General features: G+C 41.3%; 1 protein-coding gene across 7 annotated transcripts in view; it reads left to right on the forward strand.

Moving 5' to 3' along the window:
• The window catches only part of SMARCA2 (SWI/SNF related, matrix associated, actin dependent regulator of chromatin, subfamily a, member 2), a 191,005-nt gene that overhangs the window by 35,761 nt on the left and 136,161 nt on the right, over window positions 1–19,083 (forward strand). For all 7 annotated transcript variants that reach the window (XM_061200381.1, XM_061200378.1, XM_061200379.1 and 4 more), the window contains 2 exons: window positions 5,230–5,619; window positions 13,200–13,455. In XM_061200381.1, coding sequence (XP_061056364.1) covers window positions 5,230–5,619; window positions 13,200–13,455 — 646 coding nt within the window. The remainder of the gene's footprint in view (window positions 1–5,229; window positions 5,620–13,199; window positions 13,456–19,083) is intronic.

Below are 19,083 nucleotides of genomic sequence, written 5' to 3' on the forward strand. Positions count from 1 at the left end.
TCAGGGGCTTCCCTGGTGGTGCAGTGGTTAAGAATCCGCCTGCCAAGGCAGGGGACATGGGTTCGAGCTCTGGTCCTAGAAGATCCCACATGCCGCGGAGCAACTAAGCCCGTGCGCCACAACTACTGAGCCTGCACTCTAGAGCCCGCGAGCCACAACTACTGAGCCTGCGAGCCACAACTAATGAGTCCACGCGCCTTGAGCCCGTGCTCCGCACCAAGAGAAGCCACTGCAATGAGAAGCCCGCGTACCGCAACAAAGAGTAGCTCCCGCTTGCCACAACTAGACAAAGCCGTGAGCAGCAACGGAGACCCAATGCAGCCAAATAAATAAATAAAATAATAAAGACACCTCTAAGTCTTTTGGATGCAATGTAACCTCTTTTCAGAGTCATTATATGGACATTTTAACATGCCAAGGGCATGATTAATCCAGCACTAATTAATGTGTTGATATTCTAATTCAAAGTTTATGCTTTATGTGTTGTTGTATATACTTTTTTGTAATTTAATGTATGTGAGTTTTTTTCTCCATCCATGATCAGACATCCATCAACCCAAGGGAAGATTTTTGACTGTGAGGGTTTAGAGAAACGTATTTTCTTTTATTTTTTATTATTTTATTTTTTTGGCTGTGTTGGGTCTACATTGCCGCGTATGGGCTTTCTCTAGTTGAGGTAAGCAGGGGCTACTCTTCTTGTGGTGCGCGGGCTTCTCATTGTCGTGGCTTCTCTTGCTGCAGAGCACGGGCTCTAGAGCGCAGGCTCAGTAGTTGTGGCGCACGGGCTTAGTTGCTCCCGGGCATGTGGGATCTTCCCGGGCCAGGGATCGAACCCATGTCCCCTGCATTGGCAGGCGGATTCTTAACCACTGAGCCACCAGGGAAGCCCTGTATTTGCTTTTAAATACATATATATATTTATATAAAAGCAAGTCATGGAGGCATAGGAGTGCATCTTTACTAATATTCGGGCAGGTTTTTGAAGATCCTGGACTCTGATCTGAATTTTGATGGCAGGCAGGCAGGCAGTTTTGCAAATGACTTGTAAAATCTTGACCATGTTAGAAAAGCAGGCTGAATCATTGGGACTTCTTGAGGTACAGGAAGAAAAGAATTTGACCCATTCAGTGTTAAGAATGAATTAAGACGACACTTCCAGGTTTATCATTTAAATTCTAAAGAGCCAGGTGTGTTCACAGAGCTAATGTAGATCTCATTTTAATACCTGGGAGGTATAGATGAGTTATATTCAGTGATTCTCAGAGCTAGTGGTGGCTCTGTCTGCTCCTGGCTTTGCAGTACCTCTAGTAGTGGGGCCCTAGGAAGACTCCAAAGGAAAACACTTGAAATGCATGAATTATAAGTGAGCATTTTTACTTTTATGTATCTTAAAACTTCTTTCATAGCTCAGTTCCTTTCTTCAACTTCTAAAATGATGATTTTTCCTGGAATCTCCAATACTTGGCACAATGTCTAGCACATAACTGGAAATTTAGTAAATTTTGTTCAAGTAGGTAGAGAAGTGAATTTATGTATTCAAAAGTCAACACTTTTAAATAGATCTTAATTTTTATATAATTTCAGTAAGTTATAATTACTTTGGAATGCAGAAGTCTGCATTAAGTTAAATGGATTCAGAACTAGCACGTAATATTTTTCACTAAAATAGTAAAGTGCTGTGTAAGCTGGGGAATTAGTTATTTAAAATATGTCTTTGAATAAAGTAGTATTGGTATAATGCAGTCTTATTCTATATAATTATCTAAAAAGAATTCAGACTCCATAATAGCATATATCTTTAAAAACCCCGTCGTAGGAAGCCATTTATAAACACACAGGTACAGAGAGGTGTGGTATTGATCGGAAAACTGCCAGCTTTAACTACCTAGCAACCTATTAGGTTATTTTAAGGTATTGGTTGAGAAGCAAAACCATTTCCCTCAATAAATACTGAATTGTGTACCTTATGGTCCCAATGATAACGTTGTTTATTTTTAGTCCATTGGCTAGAAAAAGCCTTTAAAGGCAAGTGAATAATATTTAATGTTTGTATGTGTGTGTGTGAAGAGAAAATTCATATAAAATTGGCACTTAAAAATTCAAGTTTATTAAAAGGAGAGAGGTGATTGCCTCTCTCTGAGGCAAGGGGAAACTAGGGAGATAATGGCCCTTGAAGATGAGGGAAGGAAAACTGCCAGTTTTTGACTACTTTTTTTTTAAATGCGCAAATCAAACCAGATTTCAAAAAAGAGCAGACTCTGCATCAACACAGTCATCCTACAGACAAAGGTATTTCACTCTCAGGCAATTTCTTCACTGTTTTCTCAACTAAAGATAATTATGAAAATATGTTTTGTTGTATCATTTAGATTCTGATTTTCCTGAAGTTTTATGGAATGCTAGTCATGTCATTAAAAAAAAGAAATCTCTCTCTCTTTAGCTGAAACACTGTCACATTTTTAATGTCATACTGTGATAGAATGATTCTATTAACATCCCTTATAAATTCTAGGCAGCAAATATTCCCACCCCCAGTTTCTTCTTCTTTCCACATTTGAGGGAGAATTTTGTTGTATTGATTAATTCTGGAAAATGATTTTTATTCCACTCTTAGTTTCTTAGCAAATGTGAGGTAAAATGAATTATTGTACTTAATATAACTGTCTCATCTTCGTAACTTTGCCTTGCCAGGAGTTCATAGCTGAAAAGAGCGATTTGATGAACAGCGTTACACAGTTGCATTTAGATTGGATTGTCTAATGTTTTGGTCTGTTGTATTAGGCGTCCTGTGATTTATCATGGGTAAGCTATGATTGATGATGCCCTCAGGAAGGAGGATGGACCAGAAGGCAGGAGACATGACCCATTTTAACACCTGGTTGTATCCCTTCTACCATGAAAATGTCAGTAACTATAGTAGGAAGTTTTTCCTCCAGTGGTAGATGCAGGGTTGGTCAAAAAGGTGTCAGGAAGGTGCTTTCCTAATGAACAAACTACCATTTTGCACCAGCATTACAAATAGGAGGTGAATGTTAACCTCATTAAGAAGGAAGACTGTTAATGGTGAAGTTCAGTGTTATGTTATCGATATTCTCTAAATGTTTATTGTTACAAATAACAACATCCTGGGATTTAAATTTCTGCTTGTCTTGCCAGGCTGATTTCAGGGGCATTTTCTTGGCTAACCTTTATGACCAACTAGAATCCTAATGGCTGCGTGATTTTTGTGCTCCCTTATAGAGTAGGGATTTGGGGAATGAGTTAGCAGTTTTTCCATTTCTCTTCAGGGCAGGATTACTCTGAATGGAGTTCTACAACTCACCAATTGATAGAACAAAACCTACTCTTGTCTTAGAGGATCAGGCTAAATTTGTTTCCCTCTCCAAATGGCAATTTGAGGTAAAAGTAACTGTATCCTTTATTTTCTCTAGTCGTGTGGATGATGATGAGTCCCCAGGCAGTGTGGGTCAGATATTCTTGGGCCTCTGTGATTCCACGTAGATGCATAGAGCTGTCTTGGCTCAAATTTGACAAGGGTTCAAACACACAGCAGATGCCTCATAAACACCTATGTGATGACCTTTAAAATAGGTGTGATGCAGGTGCATTTATTAAAGGCAAAGACCTTTAATCTAATATTTTACTTGTGTCTTAGGACACCTTTGAGTTGATGAATTAGCACTCAGTTTGAATTGAAGATAACCTTTTGGATTACAGTAGGCCACTCTGTCCTCTCCTTCCTCTTGGATTTCCCTTCAGCAATGTTCAGTTGTGTGTTTTTCTAGGGATTCTTTGTCCAGGCTATACAGTTCATCTCTTGAAATAAGTTCCTTGAAATTTTTGTGCATTTTGACTTTTCTTTCTTAAGTAAAGTATTCTTAAATTTCCCATTTAGATCTCTTGTAACCGAAGCAGATTACTCTCATTTTTATATTGTATCGTAAATGGTTCTAGAAGATTTTTGAAACTTTCAAGCCTTTAATTTATTTTTATAAAACCAAGTTAATATTAGACCATGGAAAGAGCATACGCCTTGGAATCAAACAAAACTTGGTTTGCATCTTGGAGCTACCAAGATCTGATTGTGTGACCTGGGGTAACTCGCTAACTCCCTGAGCCTCCCTTTCCTCATTTTAAAAAATGAGGTGACAGTACATATCTTCTGGGGATGTGGTGAGGACTGTAGGAAACATGTATACTCCACTCACTTCCCTCTAATTCTTCTTACCATTTCTGTGCTCCCACCAGCCTTATATCCACTGGCCAGACTACCATCTCACCTTCAGTCTACTTGAGTCCACCTTACTCACACATGGCAAAGTCCCCGGGGACTAATGATCCCCAGAGTCATAACCAGTGACCAGTGATGGAGTGTAAATACCCCAGCTCCTTCCCTGGGATAATTTGGAGGCAAGTTATGTGCCTTTTATCCCAGAACTTGTGCATGAGATTAATCTTCAGGTACCCACTACAGCAGCTGGTTTAATCAGGCACCGATTACTGGCTGCCGTCCCTTCCGCGTAGCACCTTTCCACACCCCTGCTAGTGCCCCTGCGCCTTCCAGATAAATCAGCTCCGCTCAATCCTTCCATCAGTCTCTGTTTCCAGGGAGAACTCAGCTAAAATAGTATGTACAATGCCTTGCTTAGTGCCTACAACAATGGAGGCCCTCAATCATGGCAAATTATTCATAAAGTGCATTATAATAAACCAAGTAATATCCCCATGAGAGACTCATTCCCCACTGCGACAGAGCAGACACCTTCAGGTTCTGTTCTCCAGGTCGGGCTACTTTTAACGTATAATACTGTCCCCTGGTGCCCTTCCTTTAGGTGTACGACAGCCACTACCAGTTTACTTTCTAGGACACATATGGCTGTCCATCACTTGAGATGTGGTTAGTCCCAGTGGAGACAGCGTCGTAACTGAATAGGAAGAAAAGAACGTAAAATCTCTCTTTAATAATTGTTATATTTTGAAATGATAATATTTGGGGTATGTCGATTTAAATTATATATTATTAAAATTACTTTTGCCTGTTTCTTTAAATTATGTATACATTTGATATATATAAGTTTTAAGTTATATAAAATCCCATAATTGTTAAGTTACCTATGCTTTCGATGTCTGTCCGTCAGTGCTGTTCTGGAAAATTATCAAAACGTTCGGAATGCTTCTTCAGGGTCGCGGGGGGCAGCCTGTGACCTCTCCTTTTGTGTTTCATTCTAGGCTACATGTCGCCGCACCCGTCTCCGCTGGGAGCCCCCGAGCACGTCTCCAGCCCTATATCGGGAAGTGGCCCAACCGCACCGCAGATGCCACCAAGCCAGCCAGGGACCCTCATCCCAGGCGACCCGCAGGCGATGAGCCAGCCCAACAGGGGGCCCTCGCCTTTCAGTCCCGTCCAGCTGCATCAGCTGCGAGCTCAGATTTTAGCTTACAAAATGCTGGCCCGGGGCCAGCCCCTCCCCGAAACGCTGCAGCTCGCGGTCCAGGGGAAAAGGACGTTGCCGGGCATGCAGCAGCAGCAGGCGGCGCCTCAGCCCCAGCCGCCGCCGCAGCCGCAGCCGCCGCCGCCGCCGCAGCAGCAGGCCCTTGTCAACTACAGCAGGCCATCTGGTAGGTTCATAGGCAACCAAATGAATAACGTGATGGTCCGACTCGGACGAGGAGGACTGCTAACTGCACAGAAGTGCTGGGCAGAAGTGCTGGTGGTACCAGCCCAGGGCTGACGTAACCTTCTATTGCACCTCCCTGGCTCCCTTGTCTTTGCTTCACTTAGTTGGCCACGCTTCTTGGTCTCCTCTGCCTACGTCCTAGAGCAGTGCTTCTTAAACTTTGCAGACTCTGGCGCAAGCTGTGGCTATAAGCAAAAAGCCCCGTGATTTCGCATTCTCTTTCAAGCGGTGTGAGGTTTGTCGGAAGCCCGTCTATGCACACCCCAGGTTAGGAACCCCTACACCCCGTGCGTTCCGTTGCCAACACGCAAATCTCGAATCTGCTCTCCTTGAGCTATTTCGTGTCTGTTTATTTATTTATTTATTTACGTCTATCCCTTTTTGTGAAAAGCATCTGGGGAGGCTTCCAAAGAAACGTACCTGCGGTAAAGGAATTATCAAGTAGAAAATCAGAGACAAAGGGAAGTAGAAATCAAGGTCAGGGAGGTTGGCAATGTTGGGGGCTACAGGAGCTCTCAGGGCTGCTGCATCTGAGTATCCAAGGTGACTCGAGTTTCCTGGCAGTCAGGAAAGGAGACAGGGTCAGGTGCCTGATACTTACCACTCGGAAGGAAGTTGCTTACCAGTTTCTCAGTGGACACAGAGTCTTTTCTAGCATGAGAGTATAAAGTAGCTTTCCCAGGTGGGAACTTTTTTTAAAATTATTGTTATTATTATTGTAAGGGGCACTGCATGGTAGAGGCATTGGTAACATTTGTTCATAACAAAGAGAGTAACAGAATCCACATGGCCTATTTCCCATGTGCCCTGGCATCAGATCTGAAGCTATGACATTATATAATGGGTTGAGATGAGGTAGTCCTTTGTACGACCTTCTGGTGGTCTGGCTTGATCCCACTGATAGAATTCAGAGCTCCAAGGTGCTCTAGGATGATCTTCCATGAATGTTGTTTTCTCTGGGAAGGTTTTGGTTAGCAGCTAGATAAGCACAGAGTTTATGGTTCTATTCTACCACAGCTTTGAATTCCAGAGAATTTGAATCTTAGGGAATTTGAATTCCAGGGTGCTTCCTTGTCATTGACACCCTTTCCTGTGAATGGTTCCCTCTCATTTGGGCAGGCCCTGACAGCTGATCATTGCAACTAGTTTGGGATATTGGTCTTCTTCTTAGGTTTTGGGACTTAGACAAAGGGAAAGAGTTCAGATTATTATTATTTTTTTAATCTACCTTCTGAGTTTGTAAATGTTTCTTTTCTGGTAGAGGAAACTCTTAAGAGTTGCCTACTAGAAGGATAAACTCATCTTGTTAATTGTAGATGGAGCCTTAGGAATGGTTTTTTTTTTTTTTTTTTTTGGAATGGTTTTTTAAAGAGCAAGAAAGTATCGCGGCATCTCTAGGTTTCGGTGTGTTAACCACAGTGCTCTGGTCGGTGGAGGATCCCATGGGACCAAAAATCAGAGATGGAAAATGTTGTACAGGAAGACCATGCATAAAATGGTAGTTTGAACACTCAGTGTGTTTAGAGGCTTTAAAACTGCAAAAACTAGCTCTCAGGAATGCAGCCAGAGAGAAGCAAAAAATGTATGTATGTCTATGCATGTGTGTAGCTTGTACTTACTGAGTGCCTGCTAGCTTACCTTGTACTCCACGCTCAGTAATAAGTACCTTGCACGTGTGGCACATCTGGGGTATGGAGAGTCGGGATTCAATGCCAGCAGTCTGACTGGAGAGCCCATGGCCTTACCCCCTTCCCCATCCTGGCTCCTTCATGACCAAAAGGCTCATGACAAGGGAAAGGCTCTGTCCCAAGCTCTGTGTACCAAGTGCAGGCATTTCACTCCTGTGCATAGGAAGGAAAAGGATCTCTGCTCCTTACTGAGAGCCTTTTTATTCATACTCTAGACACAGTGTCAGCAACATTGGTGACCCTGATATCCTGCATCTCAGTATATGAGGGGCATTAACTAAAGGAGTTCCCAGTAGAGGCTGAATGGTCACAGTCAGATTGTTGGTAGTTTAAGGTGGAAGGAGAGAAATCTGTGCCTCCCAAAAGGTAATCGTGAGGGACCATGTCACACAGGCATACTTCCCCGTGCATCGCAGCTTGTCCTGGGGTATCCCCTCGTCATGGACCTCAGCGAGGCTTGTTATTTTTAAAAATGACCTACGCACAACAGGAAAAGTTTCCAGGGTATTGTTCAAGAAGACAGCAAGCTAAATGATTCCTTTGAGAAACCCTTTCAGCCAAAGTCACCATAATGAGATCAGATGACGTAGTAAAACTTAAAGGATGGATTTTCAGTTATCTGGACACTTGTATATAACAAATACTTCACATCCTAACCAACACAATCCTGGGTGCATTTTCTGGATCCTTTCCAGAGAAGAGGGCTCCATTTCTTTTTTTTTTAACCCAATGCGTACATCTTCCCTCGCCAGGGTCCTGTCATTAGGGGGAACTCGTTTTGTTACTCACTGCTCATGTCTTTTGTATTTCCAGCAGTCAGGCTTCATTAGAAATGAAAATATTTGGGCAGATAGTGCCAGAGTGGGCAAAGAGGCTATGGATAAAGGAGGAAAGAGGATACTTTCTTCAAATAGAGCAGACTCATTCCTGCCGCTGGGAGGGACGTTACATTGCTGATCTTGTCCCCAAATCTCAGATTTCACAGGGAGATGATGACCTTACTTGACAAAGACACTTTTTTTTTTTGCATTGGTATTTCAGACAAGTCCAAGTAAGACCAAAAAAAAAGGTTTTTTAAGTTAATATTACTTGTATTAATTGTTTATCCCCCTCCTTTTCTTAAATAAAGCAATATGATTGCTTATAAATACCTCTGCTAATATTTCAGGAAAAAATCAATTTAAGTATGTCAGCTTCTCTGGTGGTAGCTGTGCTTCCATTTTTCTTTTGTCCCATTTGCCAGTGTCATTCATGTGTGAAGAGAATCTTTTTGGCTGGGGTGATCTGCCTCAAACCGACTCCAAAGTTATCATTCACCAAAAGTACCACCACCAGAGAATTACAGTTTGACTGGCAGAAGTGTGCACTGAACAAATAAATAACTCTGGTCCTTGCCTGCTATGGGCTCCACTCAAATCGAACCCAGCATTTTTCTTTTAATTTTGATTCATTTTTCTTTTTAGAGACTAAAGCAAAATTCAAAATAGGAACTGAAAAGTTTTGGGTTTTTTTGCAGTGGGTAGGGAAGCCTTCATGGTAGAAAGTGAGAGATGTATTGCTAATTTTTTTCAGTGCTTGTCCCTCTCCTGCTTCCCCCTCTCCTTTTTTTAGTTATCTAAAATTTCTTTGTATGCTTCATTTAAGCATCATTATTACATTTATTTTTTTCAACCTCTGGAAACCACTTAAATCCTTGTCGAATGCACAGACTGTTATTTGCATAAACATCCTTCTGTGTAGAAGGTAAAGTGGGAACTCTGTACAGAAATTCTGTACATGTGAGACTTAGGTAATTTAATAAGTTTGTTTACCTGTTTCTTAAATTCAGGCATCTAATAAAGATCCCTCCCCCCGCCCCCAACTTAGCTGCAGTGGGACACCCCTCAGGAGAGTCAGGGCGTGTAGCTACCTTGACTTCTAAAGTGAGGACTGACGGGAAAACAGACACATTTTGTACCTCTGACAATTAAGCCTAACTTGTTTATATTGGCGAGGGAATAGGAGATAAGCTAAAGAATGTAATTTGTCCTCCATCTGAAGATACCAGGGCGTGAGTTCTTATCATTTTGCAGACCATGAGTGTCTGTTGTCGAGATGCTTTCTGTTGATACAGAGAAAATCCATTCAGGCAACTCAACGCCTGAAGGACAGGCAGAACACCTCATGGTTAGGTAGTTGTGTTCTGGGCATGTCTAATTGCAGCAAGCTGCATTCAGTCCCCGAGCCTCTGTAAAGAGAAGTTTTTATATAATCTGTTGGAGGGAGGAGAAAATAGGCCCAGGCAGTAAATGAACTTGCAGTTTTTAGTTAGAAAGGAGTTTGCTTGTGACTGATGGGGGATTAGCAGGAAGCACGTGGCAAGCCGACTTATCTGAGTGTTTGTGCTGAGTTGTATTGAACTGTGGAAACATTTTGAAGTTTGCTCTAGAAGAGTGCACTTCCAAATTTGCCAGCTAATACAGTACCAAATTTCCTTGAAAGCCTTTCTTTTGCTGTGGGTGGAGCTTTTCTGAAAAGCTGAGTGATTAAACTAGGCTTCTTTACCTTGGTGTCCTTGGTGGCAGTAAAAATGTCCAGAGCTGAGGGTTGGGCACATAGCCACATTGTCTCATTGAATCCTCACTACCACCCTGTGAGGTGAGTACTGTACTGTTATTATCCCCATTCTACTGACAAGGAGACTGAGGCACCAGGGGCTGAGTAACTTGCTGAGGCTCACACAACCCGTAGGTGAAACTTATCAGTTATTTTGGAAAGATACAAGGTGCACCTTGTATCTTTTGGAGTTGTAGTCCTTTTGGAATTGGAGATTTGAATATCTAAGTCCATGTTTGGGTCTCTCTGGCTTCTCAATTTTAAGGGTCCTTCAACCACATAAGGATGTCTCTGTATTAATGGATTAAAGAAGCCTAGCTGTGTATGCATCCGATCTAGTTCACAGTCATGGGCTGAAAATGGCTAGATTTGGAACCAGGGATATCAGACATGCTCTGGATACCTCCCTTTGATCATATGGTTTTAAAAATAGTGACTTGAATATACCTCGAGGAGTTGGCATATACTTCTACATAAGTGTTTACAAGCCATAATGCTAAAGAAGAAAACGTCCAGAGTAAGTGAAATGTGTACACTATTGCACTGGTATGGCTTTTATTGATGACTTATTTAAACTTTGAAAGGAGGAGAAACACTTTGAGAACTGAGTTTAGGGTAATTAGTATGATATTAATCTTATCAGTAAGACCCGGATTTTCTTTTTATTAAAGGGCTTCAGTGTATTAAATCTATTATTTGGTATGCTCATACCAATTCTTCAAATATTTTTAACTGCCAGTTTCTTGAGCTTATTAGGGAAATTCATAGAATCACAGAGAATTAAAGTAATTGTTAGAAATCTCTATCTCCTCTCTTTTGGCTCAAGCAACCCAGATAAAAAATATCTACCCTGTTTTAAAGACCTCGAGGGAAAATATAATCAAAAATGCCCCTCCATATCTCATTCCAATGCTTAACAACCTTAAGATTTAATGTTTAGAAATTGGTTTCTTACATATGGATGAAAGAAACTAAATCTGAAATATTATGAAAAGCTATGCATTATGTAAAAGACCTCCCATTCAGAAAAAAAATCAGAATGTACTTAGCTGAAAAGAATCTCTTTATTATAATAGTACATCTACAGTGCCTAAAACAGAAAAAACAGAAGTGCATTTTTCCCTCCAGAACTTTTCATCAGTCCTATAGCAAGGCTACAGATTACCTCAAGAAGTCTTAACTAGCCCTAGGTCTTTGGGAAAGTTTTACCTAATTTCAGAAGGAAGTGAACAAAAGACCAACAACACTACACACACACGTGCACACAGACACATATACTCACGCTCACACACACTGTAGTTTCCTAAGCGCTTTCTTCTAACAACACTACACACACACGTGCACACAGACACATATACTCACGCTCACACACACTGTAGTTTCCTAAGCGCTTTCTTCTAACAACACTACACACACACGTGCACACAGACACATATACTCACGCTCACACACACTGTAGTTTCCTAAGCGCTTTCTTCTAACAACACTACACACACACGTGCACACAGACACATATACTCACGCTCACACACACTGTAGTTTCCTAAGCGCTTTCTTCTAACAACACTACACACACACGTGCACACAGACACATATACTCACGCTCACACACACTGTAGTTTCCTTAGCGCTTTCTTCTAACAACACTACACACACACGTGCACACAGACACATATACTCACGCTCACACACACTGTAGTTTCCTAAGCGCTTTCTTCTAACAACACTACACACACACGTGCACACAGACACATATACTCACGCTCACACACACTGTAGTTTCCTAAGCGCTTTCTTCTAACAACACTACACACACACGTGCACATAGACACATATACTCACGCTCACACACACTGTAGTTTCCTTAGCGCTTTCTTCTAACAACACTACACACACACATGCACACAGACACATATACTCACGCTCACACACACTGTAGTTTCCTTAGCGCTTTCTTCTAACAACACTACACACACACATGCACACAGACACATATATTCACGCTCACACACACTGTAGTTTCCTAAGCGCTTTCTTCTAACTCTTCCCATTCCTCCTGCCAGAATGTTTGCTATCCTTGCATTGTCATTTAAGCCCACTTCTAACTGGTGTTTGCTGGAAATTGAATAAATGTGTCTACTTTTTCATAATGTATGTCTTTGTATGGTTAATTATTAAGTCGCTCTGAAGTGTAGAGATGATTAGTTTTGTTACCATTTAATAATTTTAATATTTCTCCGGAAAGATATAGAAAACACTTGGAAGAATGCCCATGAGAGGTTTTAACATCTGCTTACTGAGATTTTTTTTTTTTTTTAATTTACTAACCCCTCTGGTAGCATCACTAATTTTATTTATAACTTTGAAGTAAGTAAAAATTCACCTAAGAGGAGAGATGGAACACTTCTTATTTTAGGTCCAGACCTAGCATTCAATTTAAACTCCTGAAGTTTAATGTGGGAAATTGCTTTAAATTAGCTTAAGTGCATTTTGATAAGCTTAATGATTGTGTATCCCTTTATTCTGATAACATGAGAAAAACGCTCTCTTGAATCTTAATATTTGCTAAGTTTTCTTAGGTGGAATGAGCAGATTCTTTTTTCCCCCTGCACTGAATGTTTTCAGAAATATTTTCTAATATGTAGTAAAAAATTAAAGTTCCCTAGATGCACTGATGAAGGCTGCAATACAGTTTATAGGTCATTAAGGGAAAATGCGTGCCCCTTTTAGCTCATGTCAGAGGACCGTCAATCTGCTGCCTGTATTTGTAAAGCATGGGTTCTAACAGGAGGGCTCTTCCACGATGGGATGGAGGGGGCTTGTGGTGTAGTTTGCGAAACGTGATTTTGGGACCACGCCCAAATTGCATCCGACTGGTGGGTGGCTCCCTTGCTTTTTCAGAACCCTGAATGCACCTGGAATTATTTTTAAAAACCCGCTGTAGACCTACACTAAAAGCTGGCTGTCCATTCCTTAATCAGTTTATTACCTAAGAGTCATTTTTGGGCCACTTCCCTTTGGGATAGATGCCAGCTTCTTTTTTTTTTTTCTTTTTCCTTTCTTTTTCCCCTTTCCTTTCCCCTCCCGCCTTCCTCATCTTCCTCCCTTCCCTCCTGTTTTCTTCTCGTGAGACCTTTACTTGTCCCCATCGCCGGGCTCCCAGGGGGCAGCGGGCAGGCCGGGTATGGGCACGGGGTGCCTTTCCTCCCGAGCTGCCCATGTCGCTCTTGTCCCGCAGGCCCGGGGCCGGAGCTGAGCGGCCCGAGCCCCCCGCAGAAGCTGCCGGTGCCTGCGCCCAGCGGCCGGCCCTCGCCCGCGCCGCCTGCAGCAGCGCCGCCGCCCGCGGCCGCCGTGCCCGGGCCCTCGGTGCCGCAGCCGGCCCCGGGGCAGCCCTCGCCCATCCTGCAGCTGCAGCAGAAGCAGAGCCGGATCAGCCCCGTCCAGAAACCGCAGGGCCTGGACCCCGTGGAGATTCTGCAGGAGCGGGAGTACAGGTAATGAACCTGCCCCGGGGGCAAGATGCTGTGTTCTGGCAGGTACCACCCAACCTAGGGGGTCCGGTGTCTCCTGGTGTTGTGGTCATTCTTTTCTATGGGACCAGGCAAAGGCCTAAGGGAAATTGCAGAGGCCAAGACTCAGGCTTGAGAATGATTTTACAACAAAGTCTCAGGAGAAGAGTTTCTTTGCCGCTGGGGTGGGGGGTGAGGACCCTCTTCTGGGGGTTCTAGGTTCCCAGGACTGTGCTTTTCACTCATTCAGTCAGAAAACTTTTATCCACCCCTATGATATGCCAAGATCAAAAGTCCAGCCCAGAATTCCTAAAGATCCAAGAAAGCCATCAGCCCACACTTAGATTATGCAGTTTCCTTCTGGTTTATCAGTTTGTCCTTGAATGGTGACTGTGAGCGGCTCAGATGTTGAGTGTTCTGTTGGCCTAACCTTCAGGTTAATGACACATCTAGTGATACTAAAGCGGTACTTCAGTAGCATGATATAATGTCTTCTTTGATTGAGTTCGTGCATTTGTTGGTCTGTGGCTTGGTCTAGCTTTTGGGCTAGGCCCTATGTAAGTGTCTTCACATGGGGTCCTTATTTAAACTCTTACTCCAAAAACTTCATTTTCACCTGGTTTGGCACATTTATCTAAATCAGGGATTGGCAAACCTTTTCTGTAAAGGGCCCTAGAGTTTCTGTCATAACTACTCAGCTCTGCCCTGATGGTGTGAAAGCAGCCGTGTTGGCTGTGTTCCAGTAAAACTTGATTTATGAGAACAGGCTATGGGCAGGGTTTGGCTCGCAGGCTGTAGTTAGCAGATCCTTGACATACATGGTTAATGTCAACCAAAAAGAGAGTCCAGTAAGTACTGAGTCAAGATAAGATGAAACTAAGATCACGGTTTTGGGAGTTAGCCAGAAAGCATGCTCTGTCACTAACTAGCTGTGTTGCCTTCCTCAAGTTACATCGCTTTTCTGTGACTCAGTTTCCTCCTATGTTAAAAGAGGGTATTAAAGTATCTTTTGTAGGGAGAAGATAAAATGATACAAGGACTTTCAATACATATTAGCTATTATTATTATTCCCCAAGTATGATTTAATTTAAAAGACAATTAGGGCTTAAAAATTATAGGGGATGTTAGTAAATAATGTCTAGGAGCCCTTTAAAAACATTACCTTACTCTTTATTGGAAAACACGTGACTTATCTGTTATTATATTAAAATACTAAGTTACCAGCTTTAAGAGTTACTTTGAAAGAAATCACAGTAACTTGCCATTAAACGTGTGTCACTTTTTGGATGAAGAGTATAACTTTATTCTCACTGCTATTACTAATCCTCAAGAGCTTTTATGTTTCTGTTTTCAGTTTTTCACGTATCCCTAGAGAGCTAGATACTCATCATCAATTGATATTTCAGTGTTGATAGGCAGATTCTGTTGGGTGAGTAATTGCAGTGTGGTATAAAAGTCAAATATTAGCACTGTGTACTCATTTGGGGCAGAAAAACTGTATTCATAATGCAGTCCTTTCTTTTTGTTGCTATTGAATAAAAATGTCAAAAGTCTTTTTTTTTTTAAAGACAGTAAATGGGATAGAGGGGTATCGTTTGGTTACTCTGAAATTCTGACTTCCTAAGAGCTAAGGTTTTTTTCCCACCTTGAAGGTACAGAGCTACCAGTCCCTTTGTTAAATCACATTTAACACAGACACTATACCTAGAAATACATCCGGATATTTTTCCCCCTTATTCATCCTATGTTGTGGGTGTGTGTGTGTGCGTGTACACGCTTACTGACTCCTAAACCTTCTTTTTTCATTTTTACCAGAATTGTATTTGCAGGCCTTTCTTGTAATGAGCTCATTTTAGCACTTTTTTTGAAAATGATCTTAATGGATGGTCTCCCAAAGTATTCAGTATTAATTGGTACTATTTAGCCTTTTTCAGTGTGTGGAAAGCTTTTGTCCTCCACACCTGTGTCAATTAAAAAAAATATATATCTATCAGTATCTTTTAAATTATAAGCATTGCAGAAGGTGGTGGAATGGCTATTTTTCATATTATTATTATTACTTGATAAATGTCTTCTTTTTTTAAAAAAATAAATTTATTTATTTATTTATATTTATTTTTGGCTGTGTTGGGTCTTAGCTTCTGTGCGAGGGCTTTCTCCAGTTGCGGCGAGCGGGGGCCACTCTTCATCGCGGGGCGCGGGCCTCTCACCGTCGCGGCCTCTCCCGTTGCGGAGCACAAGCTCCAGACGCGCAGGCTCAGTAGTTGTGGCTCACGGGCTTAGTCGCTCCGTGGCATATGGGATCTTCCCAGACCAGGGCTCGAACCCGTGTCCCCTGCATTGGCAGGCAGATTCTTAACCACTGCGCCACCAGGGAAGCCCCAATGTCTCCTCTTTTGTTAAGCCGCCTGGCTTTTGAAGTGATTGATTTGGCAAGCCTGGGTTCAAAAAGCTGGTGGGTCTTTTGGCCTGAAGTTTCCCGTGGCCATCTTGAGAAGAAGCTTAGGTTTACACTGGCAGGGTTTTGTAGGGGCATCTTTTGTCTTCTTCAGTTATAGAGCAGTAGCTGGCTTCTGCCTATATGAAGATAAATTGTCCAACTGCAGAGATTAGTTATATTTATCCCTTAAAAAGGGTTAGATGAAGTCCCTTAGGCACTTGTAAAAGACAGCTAAAAAACTCTTCTTCTGCCCCTCTTTGAGAGAATGGCTTACTACCCTTTAGCCCTGATAGGAAGAGTCCAGTGTATCTTTGTCTCCTGATTGAGGATTTGAGCAAGGTCTTTAAAAAAAAGTCTCTTTTATAATTTCATAAACTTGGTTTGAGCAAAAATCACCTGTCAGAAATTCTTTAACAGATGTTCGTTTCTTTGACTGTTGTAATATCACTTACCTTGTCTATGAAAATTGAAAGGAAATTGTCAGAATCTTAATTTTTTTTACTTTTAAGTCACTTGGCTGCTTTTCCTTGTTCCTCATAAAATCAGAATTTTGACAAATTGATCTTCTTTTTTCAGTAATAGCATAAATAAGTTTCTGCATATGAACACTTTGCCTCAGTGCTATACAAGCTCTTCAGTTAAAAATATTTTGTTCTCATTTAAAGTGGATCCTTTCTTTTAGACCATCTTTTTCTCATGATGGAACTGTACTGCTTTTCTCCGTAGTAAGTGTCAGTGACTTTTTTTTTTTTTTGGTGTTTTGGCATGCTTTTTTTGCCCTGTCAATATGCCTAACTTCAGTTCTTCTATCAAAGATTAGAGGGTTGGTCAGAAGTGCTCCATGAATTATCATGTTAGCATGTAAATTACACAGATGTTTGCGTGAGAAAGAAATATATTTCACATTGAAAGGAGTTTATATCAGAAGAGCATCTTTGAATTATGTGAGCCCTCTTTGGTATCAAGTCAGAATTTAGTATGAAAACAGTAGTATAGCCTCCTTGCCTCAGGAAGCCAGCATAGTCCCTTACCGTGTTTTTTGTCCTGCCCTGGTCTCCATTACAACCCTGAGAATTCCTTCTTAGAAATCACCAAGAGCCGCTTCATCAGCAGAGTTGCCAAAAGTCAGTCTCCCTCTCTCTCTTTTTTAAAGAGTGTCACTCAGTTCCTGGAAGGAACAAAATGTACCAGTGTCATTTTCTGTTCAAATAACTCTCCTACAGGAATCATAAACTTCTCCTCTGGACCTGAACAAATATCTGTCGCCTTTAATGGAACTCTTTTTCTTGTCAGAACAGTAAGCCCTCTTGATTTACTGTTCAATCTGTATGAAAAACCTGAGCGACCTAATTCTGCTTCAATTTTCTGTACCCGTGAGGACCCTAAATGAGTCTCCCGCAGTTATGCAGTATTACATCTGTTGTTGTTTCGGGAAGTTTAGAATCCTGAATCTCCTTATCGGGCTACCTGCTGAATCCCACTGATGGGAAGATGAAATTGTCTGGAGAGGTGCATTATTTAAAACGAAGATTTCTATTAACCACCACACACACGCAGATAAAATTCTCTACGTAAAAAGAAGCCCCTCCTGTACCTTTGCTACTCCCCACACACCCACACTGTGTGCTGAATCGAATGCATACAATTTTACTTTGGAATCTCCCCTTCCTCTTCTCCTATAGTTTGCACGTTTGCACTTTGAACTTCTTGCCTCCCTTTCATAAAAGAAAGATTCTTTTGTGCTGGGGAATCTGAAATTCACTGACAAATTACTAGGCCCTTTGGGGAAGCAGTCATTTCAGGAAGAAGTGCACCCCTCCCAACCCCTCACCCCCTCCCATGCCCAAGTCAGCCAAGGCTCCATCTACCCCACTCTGCACCTCCCCACCTCCCTACTTCTCCTCTCCACTCTCCAACTCCCCCCCTCCCAGTTCAGTGTGATTTAGTCTCTACACGGTCAGGCCAGTTGTCCTAAGATTATTTATTTAGGCCTAGTTCCATAGTCCTTTAGATGATTAAGGAAAAAGCAGCCATTCCTCTTATGTAGCACCTGACCCACTTTGTCAAACAGAGTAAAACACAATACCAAGGGATAGTTTGAGTTCTGGGATAGTCAAATGAAAAGGGTCCGCAATTAATCTAGAACCAAGGAAGCAGAATAACCATATCTCACCCTGCTGTAGTATCTAAATTTCCTTTAGTATGGCCTTAACGCTACACAAGTAAAATTGTTTTGGTTTAGTTTTTTTCCCTTTAAATTATGTATTTGAGAAAAATATGTAATAGATTTTTCTCTTAATATCCTAATTGTTAAGATCCATCACCTGTTGCTGTATTTGGGAATTTTTGGTTATGGGCGTATTTAAGAAATTGAATTGGATAAAGAAAGTAAAGGTTTGTTTCATACAGAGAAAAATTTTAAACTGCGATGAGAATCCCATGAGTATCAATAGTAAAAGGAATGTGGAAGAAAGTTGGGAGAGTCTGAACAATTTGATCAAGAGAATAAATTGATGAAAGTTTATTGCTGTTGCTTGAACTAACACATTTTTAGTCTGTTGCATGGTTAAACCACTTAAAAGTACTATTGTTTGTGTTGGTATGCATAGTTGAAATAACACACAATAACAATAATATTAGTAATAACACATTATGATGATAAATCATTTAGTAAATCAGAATTAATAACACATCTATACCAAATAAAAGAGGAATCTATCAGAATATTATTGTCAATGAAGTCAATGAAAAATGATGCATTACCCTTACTATCATTTTTAAAGTTTTGAAAAAGATGATATTTTATTTCTCTACCAAAGCAAACAACTGTTAAGTTTTTTAAAATGCCCTCATTTTGATATTTGGGCTATATGAACTATTAAGATATTTTGCAACATCTAAGTCACAGAAGGTTTTACTTTTTCATATCAACAGACAGCATCATAAAGGTTGAAAAAAGCATAATATTAATTTTTAACAGAATCTTTAATTATCAATTTTTATAGTTGAGTTCCAAGGGAGTTTGCAGTTAGAAAGTATATTTTAGTTATCTGCAGTATCGTTGCAGTGGTGTTTGTGTCAGGCCAGTGAGGGTTCCAGCCTCGGCTCTCTCCTTTACTGGCTCTGTGAAGTCCACATGTTTCTTAATATCTCTGAACAACTTCAGTTTTCT

The sequence above is a fragment of the Eubalaena glacialis genome, chromosome 9, assembly GCF_028564815.1.
Source record: "Eubalaena glacialis isolate mEubGla1 chromosome 9, mEubGla1.1.hap2.+ XY, whole genome shotgun sequence".
NCBI lineage: Eukaryota > Metazoa > Chordata > Mammalia > Artiodactyla > Balaenidae > Eubalaena > Eubalaena glacialis.